The sequence below is a fragment of the Cherax quadricarinatus genome, chromosome 7, assembly GCF_038502225.1.
Source record: "Cherax quadricarinatus isolate ZL_2023a chromosome 7, ASM3850222v1, whole genome shotgun sequence".
NCBI lineage: Eukaryota > Metazoa > Arthropoda > Malacostraca > Decapoda > Parastacidae > Cherax > Cherax quadricarinatus.
Window position 1 is genome coordinate 20,027,262 of NC_091298.1, and position 12,132 is coordinate 20,039,393.

General features: G+C 37.9%; 1 protein-coding gene across 1 annotated transcript in view; it reads left to right on the forward strand.

The window, feature by feature from the left end:
* The window catches only part of LOC128686828 (RING finger protein 44), a 43,295-nt gene extending 34,258 nt beyond the window's left edge, over positions 1–9,037 (forward strand). The window contains 6 exon segments of the mRNA XM_070082353.1: positions 1,182–1,547; positions 1,675–1,946; positions 2,127–2,297; positions 2,653–2,788; positions 6,271–6,432; positions 6,434–9,037. Coding sequence (XP_069938454.1) covers positions 1,182–1,547; positions 1,675–1,946; positions 2,127–2,297; positions 2,653–2,788; positions 6,271–6,432; positions 6,434–6,478 — 1,152 coding nt within the window. The 3' untranslated portion in view covers positions 6,479–9,037.
* The last annotated feature ends 3,095 nt before the right edge of the window (positions 9,038–12,132 follow it).

Genomic DNA, 12,132 nt, shown 5'->3' on the forward strand with positions numbered 1-12,132 from the left:
AGGCTGGTACTAGAAACTCCCACCCATTCTTATTTGTGTGCTTGTGCAACCTCCTTTCAGAGCTATTCTAAGTTCTTACTATTGAAAGACCTGTGCTTTTATATTTCCCCTGTAGAACTTAGTTTTCCAACTTAAATTTATTGCTGCAAGTTCTGTCTTGGATATTTTCAGCAGAATGAGATACTTAATAATATTTACAGCACACGGAAGATATTTGAGGAGGGCTAGGTCCCAAATCTGCACACTGCCATAACTTTCTGGAGTGAGAGAGATGAGAGAAAGTGTAAAACAGATAAATTTCAAAGCAGGGGTGTCACAGATACAGTTGGAGAACGGTGTTAACATTTGTAGCCCAAGTCTTCATCCTATTGGTACTACAGTACCAGCAGATATTGGATTAGAAATATTGCTGGAACAATGGTAGAAGTTTTCTAGAGAAAACTTGACTATTACCTTGCCAATTCTTGAATCAGCCAGGCTGTAATGGCCATATGGGAGGGTAGGCTGCCAGCAGCAGCAGCACAGTTGACCTGGCAACAAGAAAGCCTGGCCTCAGGCCAGGCTACAAGGTTAAAAGAACCTTCAAAACCAGTCACCTCACAGATATTCCACAAGTATATTTCATTCATTGCTTTTAACTAATTTTCATGTAAGAGATTTTTGATATCAGGAAATTACTTTTGTAATCCTTCTCTATATATGTATCCTGTTACAGTATATGGTAATCAGAACCATACTACATAATGTAAAATTATTATTTTTATTATAATCATAAGTGCTAAACAATGTAAAAGAGGTCTTTTTCCAGTGATGTATAAATAAATTTATAACCTTGGGACTTTTATTTGAAATCAAGAAATATACATGTATTAGCTTTATTGCAAATGTTGATACATTATTGCCTTGGCTTTCAGTTTCTGGTAGCCAGACCTTTTGATTCTTTATTTCTGTTTGGGGGGGATTTGGTTTGATAAAGTTTAATATTATCTAGGTTAGATTATAAGTGCTAGTTTCTTTGTGAAGGATGTCACATTTCTCAACACTGAACTACATCTGACTCATTTTTTATCACATCATCTACTTATCCAAATCATCTTGATGTTCAATGGTGCCCTCCTTGGAAATGATTTGTGAGAATATCTTTATACTCAGTATGTATAGGTACTTGTTAATATTTTCAGATGAATGGGGGATGCCTTGGTCCTCAGCATCACTATGCTCCCATGGTACCTCCTGGTCATCATTCCACTGGCCCTCTTCTGACTCCTGCTGGCCCACCCCAGTTGATGGCTGCAACTCCTCAGCCTCCACACACCCACACTTCCCTGTATGGCCAGGCACCCATGGGAGTGGCTCCCCCACAGGCCGTCCCAACCCACCTCACAGCTGTCCCTGGGCAGCTGTCTGCAGCACCACAAAGTCTGGGAGTTAGTGTAGCTCCTCAGCTGCCTCCACAGCATCACCACCACACTCACCAGCAACCCACGCCTCCTTTGGTTACACCTTTTCCTGCTCATACTCACCTTCATCAACTTCATCATTTACACGTAAGTAAATATGAAGCCTTTTGTAATAATTGTAATCTATAGATTTATACATAATTTAATGTAATTTTGGATAATAGCAGTGCATAGTGCAAAAATTTTTTCAGATTAAATAAATTTTAACTCACAGGCAAGCAGTGGAAGTGGTAGCAGTGCACGAGGTGCCAGTGTTGATATGCTAGGACGGGGGCTGTATCGTGGCCCAGGCCAAGGTCATGTGCTAGGTCGTATGCGAGGACCAAGGGGTAGCAGTGGTAGCAGTTTGGGAGGCACGAGACGTAGTAGTTCAAGCTGGCGAGGAAACACCATGCCTCCAGCAGCCCCTCCACCTCCTCCACCTCCTCCTCTACATAGTACTGTTGCAGCAGCAGCTACATACCCTGGCATTCTCTTACATTTCTTGTGAGTTATTTTGTATCTTTTTAAGACAGATGTATTTAAAGTCTTAAAGTACAACATAGAATACATTTATGTTACAAAATATCTGAAACTTAAATAGTTTTAGGGAAACACCCAGATCCTTCCAGTTGATTGTAGCTAATTTGATCATTTTTTTCTTTATGAAATACCATGCATTTCCAGGGCAATGTTGTCACATCCATCGCTACACCAATACAGCGTGGTTGACCCAGTGCCTGCAGAAGCTCCAGACACAGAGAATTATGAGGCCCTACTACATCTGGCAGAGAGACTAGGCGAGGCTAAACCTAGAGGCCTTATGAAGACCGTGATTGACCAGCTCCCGTCCTATAGGTAAGAAGATTTTGGATAGATAATGGCGATTTACTTTCATCACATATTAATTTCTAATCACTATAGATTAGTAGGAAAGATAAATTTGTTGAATTATACAGGCTCAGCACAAATCAAGGTAAAGGTTAAGTAGTTCCATGAATTGTGTGATGAATTAAGTTTCATTTGAACTATAGACATACATACTGACAAATGTTTATAGGAAGTAGTAATGCTGCTGAAAATTACGGAATTAGAAACAAGGTTTTGGCATTACCATATTGCGTATTAGAGGTTTATAATGACATGATGCTATGATTTATTAATAAGCTTGTGAACATTTTGGCACCAATAGTACTTGAGATGTGATTTACAGGTATACTGGGGAGAAGTCCGACACTAAACAGACAACATGTGTAATATGCATGTGCGATTTCGAACTCCGGCAGATGTTACGTGTTTTACCATGTCTGCATGAGTTTCATACCAAGTGTGTTGATAAGTGGCTCAAGGTAAGTTGCTATCTTGCAGCAATGTTTTGGTCATGCACTAGGGGTCTTGGTTGTCTCGGGGTCTGTATTTGGCTAGATGATTTGGGTTGGTGAAAATATCAACATACTAGAGTAACAGTGTTTCAGAACCTTTGTCTCCCAAGTAGCGCTTGTGTCATCTAAACACCAAGATCCCTGTTTTATTTTTTATGGGCACCACAAAAATCAGTTGCATGATTTTTAAAGCTTACATTGGGTACAAGTTACTGAAAGTGGGATTTGCTATTAATGTCTTACAGAGTAGATATTTAATTTTTGACTGTTTATTCCTTTCTCTCACCTTATGACGACTCTATATGTCTTTCCTACTACCATATTATGTCCAGTCAGCAGGCTTTGATAGATCATGTGTAGAGCAGTGTACAATATTTTCATGTATTTTAACATATTCCTTTATTACTTTAAGGTGATTATTCTCAAGATGATTGTGTGTGCTCGCTTAGACACCAGATAATAGATTTATGATTCTGGGACAATCAGGTAGCAAGCATGGGTTTTTCACAGTGCAATTTTCCCAGTGTATTGACCACGTTGTATCGTATACTAGCCCTCACCCACTAACAGTATTGCTTCTCTTATTTCTTATTAGAGGCGAAAGTGTGCATGAAGGCTGCTGTGACATACCAGTACCATTGCCATTTTGTCCTCTTAAGTCAAGTGGACTCCTTCATCTCAGTGGCAGATATCACATTTGTCTCCTCTCCCTCCAGCTGCTCTTCATCAAAGTCCATCACCCGAATGCTCTCAAACCAGCTCAGACCAGTCACTCTTGATCTTAAACCAGTCTATATAAGCCCTTATATGGACCAGCCTATATATCAATAATAGCCTGATCCTTCTTATCACCTGATACTCTTCAAATGGATCAATCATGTGGAAGAATCCTAATTTACTTTATATGAATGAGTCCTGTTTTTAATATCGATAATGAAGGCTCTATTTTAGGTAGCGTCTCAGCTGAGGCATACCTGAATCTGCTATCAAGGTCAATGTTTCTCAGCAGGAGCATTTGTTTTCCAAAAAAAAGACCATTGTCATTTGCCTTCAAGCACATAATTTGCAGCTTCCACTTAGCTGAGAGACGTAGAATTAGTTATCAGCCTCAAACTTGCCTCGGCTGGCACGAGCCCTACAGCAAAGCCAACTTTATTCTCCTTACCCAATCTTTTTAATTCTTGTGGACGAGCTTGGCCGATGGTGTCACAGATTTCAGCTCATGCCGGGATTTAATGGGGACTTGTGAACAGGTTACGTGTTTTATTGCCTCGTGTGACTGTTGCCTGGGTCTCGTCTCCCGAGAGTGAGGCGTAGTTAACACTGCTAGGCTATATATATCATCTTTATGTAGTGTATATACATCTAATAGGTTCATAGTTATGTTATATGATCAATGCTTCAAGAGTTTTGTTTTGTTTCTGTGAAGTTCATGTTTATATTCATAACACCCACAATATGTACTCTCTAGAAACAATATATTTTTGAGAACTGTTGATCACATGACATTTGTAATGAAGAATACCTGAAGACACATGTCCTAATATTATGATATCTTTTCTGATTTTTGAATGTATTCATGCATTGCAAGTATTAAAATTATTTTCAGTCCTGCATTTGATTAATTTTTATAGCTCTAGAAATTGCGATAAATGCATTCTTGTTAATTGTGGGCAGTTTCTTCGTGGAATTCATAAATCTGGTGCCCTTATTTTTTCATCATATAGACCAAAACTGTCACTACAGCACACCCAGCAGTCACTTTGAGGTTCCTAAAGCTTGATGGGAGAAGGGGGTTTATGTACATATTTATGCACTTTTGTGTATGCTATGTGTACATCCTAGATATTTGTAGACCATATTTTTGCATTTTTTGTAGATATTCTAAACTTAAAGGGCTCATTTACTTGTTAAAACAGTAAATATGATACTTGGTTCATGGAGAGTAATTTTTATTAATTAAAGATTTTTCCAAGTTTGAATAAGTATCTATGGATTTTCTCCACAACCAGAACATAGTTACTAAATAACATATGTAGAAAGGAGCCTGTAATTAACAAAGTGCAACAGCAACATCAACAACAACAACAACAACAAGCCTTCAAGTAACTGTTGGGCTTTAGAGTCGTCCGTAGCCAGTTTCTTGCCTTTACACCCCTTTTTCCTCCTGTTTGTATTTTTGGATTTTAACACATCCAGAGCTTTTTGTGATGAGCAGCTATCATGTAAAAATGTGCAGCTCCTTCCCTTTTTTGAGCTTTTTTAGAGCACAGGATAATCAGCATTGAGATCACAAAGAGCTCTGAGCTTCTCCCAAAAGCTTAGTGCAAAAGCCTTGTATTTTAGAGGTTATTTTCTCTGATGAACATATTTTGCAATTGCTCAGTCACAGACTATATTACAAGTTCCCAAGTGCACAGCTTTTCCTGATCTATGCCTCAATATGGTATGGTGCTTCCATAATACATGTAAAAAAAAAAAAAGACATAAATTGCAAATTTCAAAATGCTGTATACTTGCTGAGCATTGCAACGTAGTATGACCTCTAGAGCTCTGATTACCCTTAAGAGATGAGTAAGATACAGGCAGTGAAAAAAAACAAAACTTATTGAACATTATTTTTTTCTTCTCTGTGATCAGTAATATTCTTAACTGCTTCTTGTTCAGAGATGGTCTTTATAAAAAAAAAAAAAAATTAAACAAGTTGTATTACATTTTTAAGTATTTCATATTATTTCTTTTTAAGATAACTTACTGATATTAAATGTGTAAAGAAGTCTTTTTTGAGTTTAAGATAACCTGTTTAAATTATATTTAAAAAAAATATTGAGTGCCACAAATAACTAGCTTTGCATACCTTATGTGTATGTCAATGTATAGAGCCTTTTACTCATCTCTAGTGTTACTCTTCCCTACTTTTTGTAATACCTGGCTTCTGCACTGGGTTTGCAGCTTGTTGGTATTGCACAGTCAGTACATACCTGGAAATACTGTGAAGTTGAAACCCCAGAATTTGTGAGTTCATATGCAGGTTGTGTAATTATTGTGGACATGATACATATGGTTAAGGTAGCATTGACATCTTGCTTCAAAATGGTGTATGTATTTTGTTCTGCTTTATACAGAGGCTGAGTCTTTTTGATCACTGTTTTGAAAGCAACTGTCTTTTGTTATCTTAGTAACTCTTGCATCCTGTACTTGGCAACAGTTATCCCTGCATATGACTTTCCATCTGTTGGTCTTATACTCCATAATATTTCCTGGCTGTGTCTTCTGACTGGCTGATACCATGCTGTTGGTAACCTAGACTGTGGTCAGTACCATGCAGTTGAGTCCCTTCACTGTGGTTGGTGCCGCGCAGTTGGTACCCGTGACTGTGTTCGGTGCCGAGCGGTTGGTACCCTTGACTGTGCCCCGAGCTAACCAGTGCGTGTGTCTTGCATGAGCAGGAGGGTGGCGTGCCTTGTGCCGTATACCACTGCTGGCTGCTTGCATGCTTGCAGTATCATGATGATGGCCTTTTTGGTGCCTGCAGGTATGTCCCTCTTGGTCACACTGCACACTGGTTCGGTCGTCAGGTGTTTCCAGGCTTTGCGTTTTGGGTCATTTTAAGTGTTGATCACTGTGTGGGTCACTATGCAGCCTTTAGTCAGCTGATTATCACTTCTGCTGTGCAATTCAGTCTTTAGCAGCAAACTTATATATTTTATTGAGATATGATTGCACCATCTTCAGTTTATTGCTTCCACTGTGCTGTGCAATGTAAATTTTTTAATTTTATTATGGGGGTTTCTCAGTGTTGTATTTAGTGTTGCCAAATGTCTGCAAAGCTCTGGAAATATGTGACATCCGGCCAACATCAGGCAAGACTGTCACCAACTGGCTGTAAAATACTCCTCAAGCATAAAACATAGGCATAGCCACCACAGCAGCACGCAGAATTCCCAGGAGGAGCATTTTCTCCTAATTTTGTTGCAGATTTTCTAGTAACTCTATAGAAATTTATTTTAAAACCTAAAGTTTTTTGCCTTACTTAACGCTATTTAAAGTTAATGGGGATTAGTGCTACTTAAATTAGCGTTATTGCAAAGTTCCTGTTTGATAATTGTACAGTCTATACATGGGGGACTGTAGAAGAATGCTCAGTTTAGTTTGACAAAGTTTGCCCTAACATAAGGGTGCAATAACATATTTTCACTAATAACCTTTGGGTACTGCTTTTGATTAAAGTATGTTTCATATTTGCCCCTTTTTTTGGGATCAGGGTGTCAGTATGATCCAGTTAAGTGTGCCAATTTTGAATAATAACTAATCAAAAGCAGCCACTGCAGGCAGGTGTGGAAATGTTATTCATTAATACCTCTATAAGGACTCAGCCTTAAACTGTGTGCTTGTGACCTTTCCTCTCTGTAAATCAAGTTTGTGGCAGCCTGGTCAGCTTGCAATGATTTGTTCTACTAATTTTATTAATCTGTTGCATGTAATGTAATTAAGAATGAGGAGAAAGTGCTGTTCTTGCTGTGCTGCCGGCATTTTACCGCAGCATCCCAGTCGTCTCAGCCTAAACTGCTTGTGATGCTCAGAGATGATTGATATTTACCTGAAGCTGTAGAAGTTTTATTCAAATCCATTATTTTGTAAAATGCAGTCGTCTACAGATGTCAACATTCTTTAGTTACTAGGTCTAAATTCTGAAATCCATGTACTCAGCACTTGCTTGACAGCATGCTGCTGGGGCTGTGATGTGTGTTATAACCAATGTTCCCTCTGGTCTTTCTTTCTCTATGCAGAATGAATTTTATCATGTGCACAAGTAATGTAACAATATGCAGATGTGTTGCTGGAAGGAACAATGTTTTAAAAATTAAAGCAGTACTTAAAATTACCATATTATTATTATTACTACAGTAAACCCTTAATATACTGAACTAATAGGGAAGATTGTCCGAGTGTTCATTGACTCAGAATAGTTAAAAATAATAATAAAAAAAATTAAGTACTGTATATCTAATATAGTACTGTACACTTAATTTATAATTATTACTAGTATAATAAAAAAGAAGCGCTAAGCCACAAGGGCTATACAGCTTAATTTATAGTTATACTGTGATAAACATTGAAAATTAAAAGTACAGTTTACCCAGAGCATTTTGCCTATTACTTTTAAAATCTGTTATATCAAGGATTTGCTGTTCTTTGAAGCACTAAATCCATAGGTGTCATACAGAGCTTAAAGAATGTAAAGTAATCAAGTTTGATCTGAGGAAGAGGAGAGGCAGCTCCACTTCCTCAGATCAAGAGCTCTTCACCAACATCAAGGCACCTCTCTTGAAGAGTGAAATTACCATAGCCCAATGGTATGTAAGAACTAGTATGAATGTACAGCCCTACTTAATCTGTCCAAAATAAAAGCATCTCCAACTCCACTAAAGTTGTCATCACTGAGAATGTATGCAGTCTGAATAATTATACTTTTTAATTGGCTGCTGAGATACTGTGCAGCAAGAGCACACAGCTTACTGTAGAGGGAACATAGGTTGTCACATGATCACACTCAAAGCAGCATCTTCCTTCATAACTGAGTAATTGAACTTGAGTCCAAGACCTTCAAACTGAATTTTGGCTGATGTGGTTATCTGTTTTAAGTTAGTCAGTGAAGCAACTGCTTAGTTATATGTGTTTTTCTCCTTATTAAAAAATCACACAGAAATCACAGTAAACTGTTGTACTCAAGTTTTTCATGGGTAATTTGTTAAAAAGTTTTTTAAAGTTACAGCCAGTTTTTGACAGTAATTAAAAATGTCTGCTCCTTGAGGCCTTTTAAAGTTTCAATTTAGAGGAAGTTTAATAGTAGGTCTTGTTTGTGTTTGACAGATACTATTTTGCATTAGACACTTCTAACTGAGAATCTTAATTTTATTGTCTAGTAAATTCATCTGTCAATAGTTCCAGGCTATGAATGAAGATAGTTATATGTACATATCATATTAATTAAAATCATTATAGATATCATCACTTTTATGTGTAGATATAGATAGATGACTTAACATATGTTAATGTTTAATTCAAAATTAAAATTCATGAAATAAAATTATTTATACAAGTAGTTTGCTTTCCCATTATCTTAACGTTTAGTTAGTTATATACTAGATATCTGTTGCAAAATATCTTTTAGACTCAGGTTCTAAGCCTGTCAACTTTAAACCATAATTGTGTTTTTCAGTCTAATCGGACTTGCCCAATTTGCCGAGGAGATGCCAGCGAATTTCTTAAAGAGGCAACCAGTTCTGAGTGAAGCAGGTTGAAACAATGGGAAGAGGAGAACTAAACAAGATTACTGAGAAGATGAGCCAGTGAAACTGAAGCTGATGATATCACTTTACAAGAAGTCCTTAGAACAGCTCCTTTTTTTAATAAAAATCCCTGTCTCCCAAGGACCCAGGAAGATAGGCTTTTCTGTCTGTTTAAAAGGAAATGAACCAGTCAACAGGAATTTTGATCAAAAATAAAATTTGTGCTTATCTTTTGGAGGTGTGTGGAATATGCCATGTTTTCACCAGCAGTATCAGAGGTGTTGGATTAGTCATTGCCAACAAAATGGCATCAAAGCAAGGTTTTCTATGTATGGTCTTTAATGTGTTGCACTTGGAGCTTGAGGTGGAGGATTTGAGCTAACTGCAAGTGTGTGAGGAAGCTAAGTATTGCTTTCAATAACAAGAATAGACTCCCAACGTTCACTTTTATACCAGTCTTAATGAGTTAACTTCCCAAAGCTAACTGTGCATATGTGCAGTGTGCATATCTGATTGTTCACAGGACAGTGGTTAACCTTCCCTTGTTGTTCTGTCCAAGGCTTTGTTTGTCTAGGGCTCCACAGGAGTTTATGTTGTTAGCTGTCCATTTTCTGTGTTTGCCTTCATGTGATGAGGCTGTGTCTGCAACATTAGTCCTTTGACCCATGGTGTCTTAGAATTTGCCAGGGAGTTTTTCTCATTTGTGTTGTGCATGAGGACATAATGGATAATGTTTACAAAAAAAAACCATATTGTTGTGCTATGCATTATATAATAATTCCTCTTTGTGAGGCTTATTTCTTATTGGCAGAGAAAATAGGATCATGTGTGATATTGTGGTCAAAAGCTTAACAGATTCCAAGAAAAAACAACCAAAAATCAAAAACAACAAAAAAAAAGCAAGCAATTTCAGTGTTATCCAGTTTTGGCATATGTGGAACACCACTGTAACTCAGCTGCATGTTTATTCAGCTTTAGATCTTCAGTATTGATGTTAATTGCTTGAAATTCAAAATTTGTACTCAAAACTTGGTATTGATCTGTGTTGTGAACCTAATGGTTTCTTGGATAATCTTAATACTGTAGTACTTTGCTGAATATATTAGTGATGGGACATTGATTATAAAATGTTATCACCAGTACGTCCAGTAGCACAGTAAGCATAGTAACAATCTCTAGAAACTTTACTCATACTCAAGAGTGCTCAGTCTAGCAGTATACACTACATTTGCAACTACTTATCAAGGCATGTGGACTAACTTATCCAGTCCCTTCTCGTTAGTATTTGTGCAGACCAGCTCATTTTGCATTTTTTAATCGTAAGTGTATGAACTGGGGACAAGGGGCTAGTAACCCCTTCTCTTTTATAAATTACTAAATTTAAAAAGAGAAACTTTCATTTTTCTTTTTGGGCCACAGCCGGTTTGTTGAAAAAAAAAAAAAAAAGTGTATGAACTAACAGCCTGTTCTGATACAGTTATTATTTACATGTGCATTATGTATGTATGTATGTGTGTGTGTGAGTGAGTGACAGTGGGAGATGGCTAGTGTGTTAAAAAATATATATACATGTTTGTGTGTATAATACACACACATGCATGCACACACACATACAGTCATATAGAGGGGGTGGAATTCAAGTAATAATAATGATAAGAGGGAATAAGGAATGGAAGCAAGTATGAGGAGTGAAGGTAGTGAGAGAAGCGGAGGTAATGTGAGGTCACTGGTGACTGCACCATACACTACTCATTCAGTACTTTATTTAAAGTAATAAAACAGGAAAAAGAAATAACTGGGACAGTGAATATTACTATTCCACTCAAACACAGATTTATTATTAACTCTGTAATAATAATTTGGAACAGGAGAAAAGGATTGGATTTAGATAAATGGGGATTGTACATAAGCAGTGAGACAAGGAATACAATTAATAGACAAAAGTGAATATAACTTACAATGTAAGTTCAGTAGTACAGTTCACCTCAGGAACTTAATCACACACTAGCCACAGATCCCAAGACCCAAAATGGCAACAGCTGTCTTCTCAGAGCTCTCTGCACCTAGCTAGAGCAGAACCTCAAGTCTTCTCCAGAGACTTAAGCTCCTTGCCCAGAGCTCTTCCCAAATCTCCTCTCTTAGCTGTTTCCTAGAGCTTATATCTTGCTTCATATACCCCCCTTAACTCCAGGTTTTGGAGGTCAATGCCTTCCCCCCAAGGAGCACACCACATGTACTTTTCACAAAGGAATGGTTTCTTGAATAACAAAAAAAGGCACAATACCGTGACTGGAACGATACACAAATAACCCGCACATAAAAGAGAGAAGCTTACAACGACGTTTCGGTCCACTTGGACCATTGACAAAGTCACACTAACCAGAGGGGGAGCAGGACGGCTATATACAGGCAGGAAGAGGTGGTGGTAGTAGTAGTAGTAGTAGTACAAGAATTGTATATAATACCGACAAGATGAAATTAAGACACATGCACAAGACCCGGGCATCCCCATCGTAGACGCTTCGCCATCCAGCCAGCCACTGGATGGCGAAACATCCACAACAAAGACAACCAGACGCCGCACATGTGTCTTAATTTCATCAGTAGTTGTAGTAGTAGTAGTAGAAGAAGAAGAGGCAGTAGTAGTGGTAGTGGTAGAAGTGGGAAATAAGGAAGATGAGCCAGTCAAATACAAAGGAAGGAGAGCACTGCAAGAGAGCTAGATGCCCACAGAGGGAGAGCAAGCGCACAGAGGTGCGTGAAAGGGGAAGTGGTGAAATAAATGAAGAAGGAACAGAAACACGAGACAGGAGAGAGAAAGACAACAGAGGAGAAAAGGAAAGAGGAAAGGGGAAGAGGAAGAAGAAAAAAGAAAAAAGAAAAAAGAAAAAAATGAGGATTCAGGTTAAGTCACGGGTGTTCTGAAGTTTGGAGCATTTTACAATGTAGTGGGAGAGGAAGGCATCTACAGAGACGAAGCCAGGGCTAAGGTTCATACAAGGAAAGTTGTGTATTAGA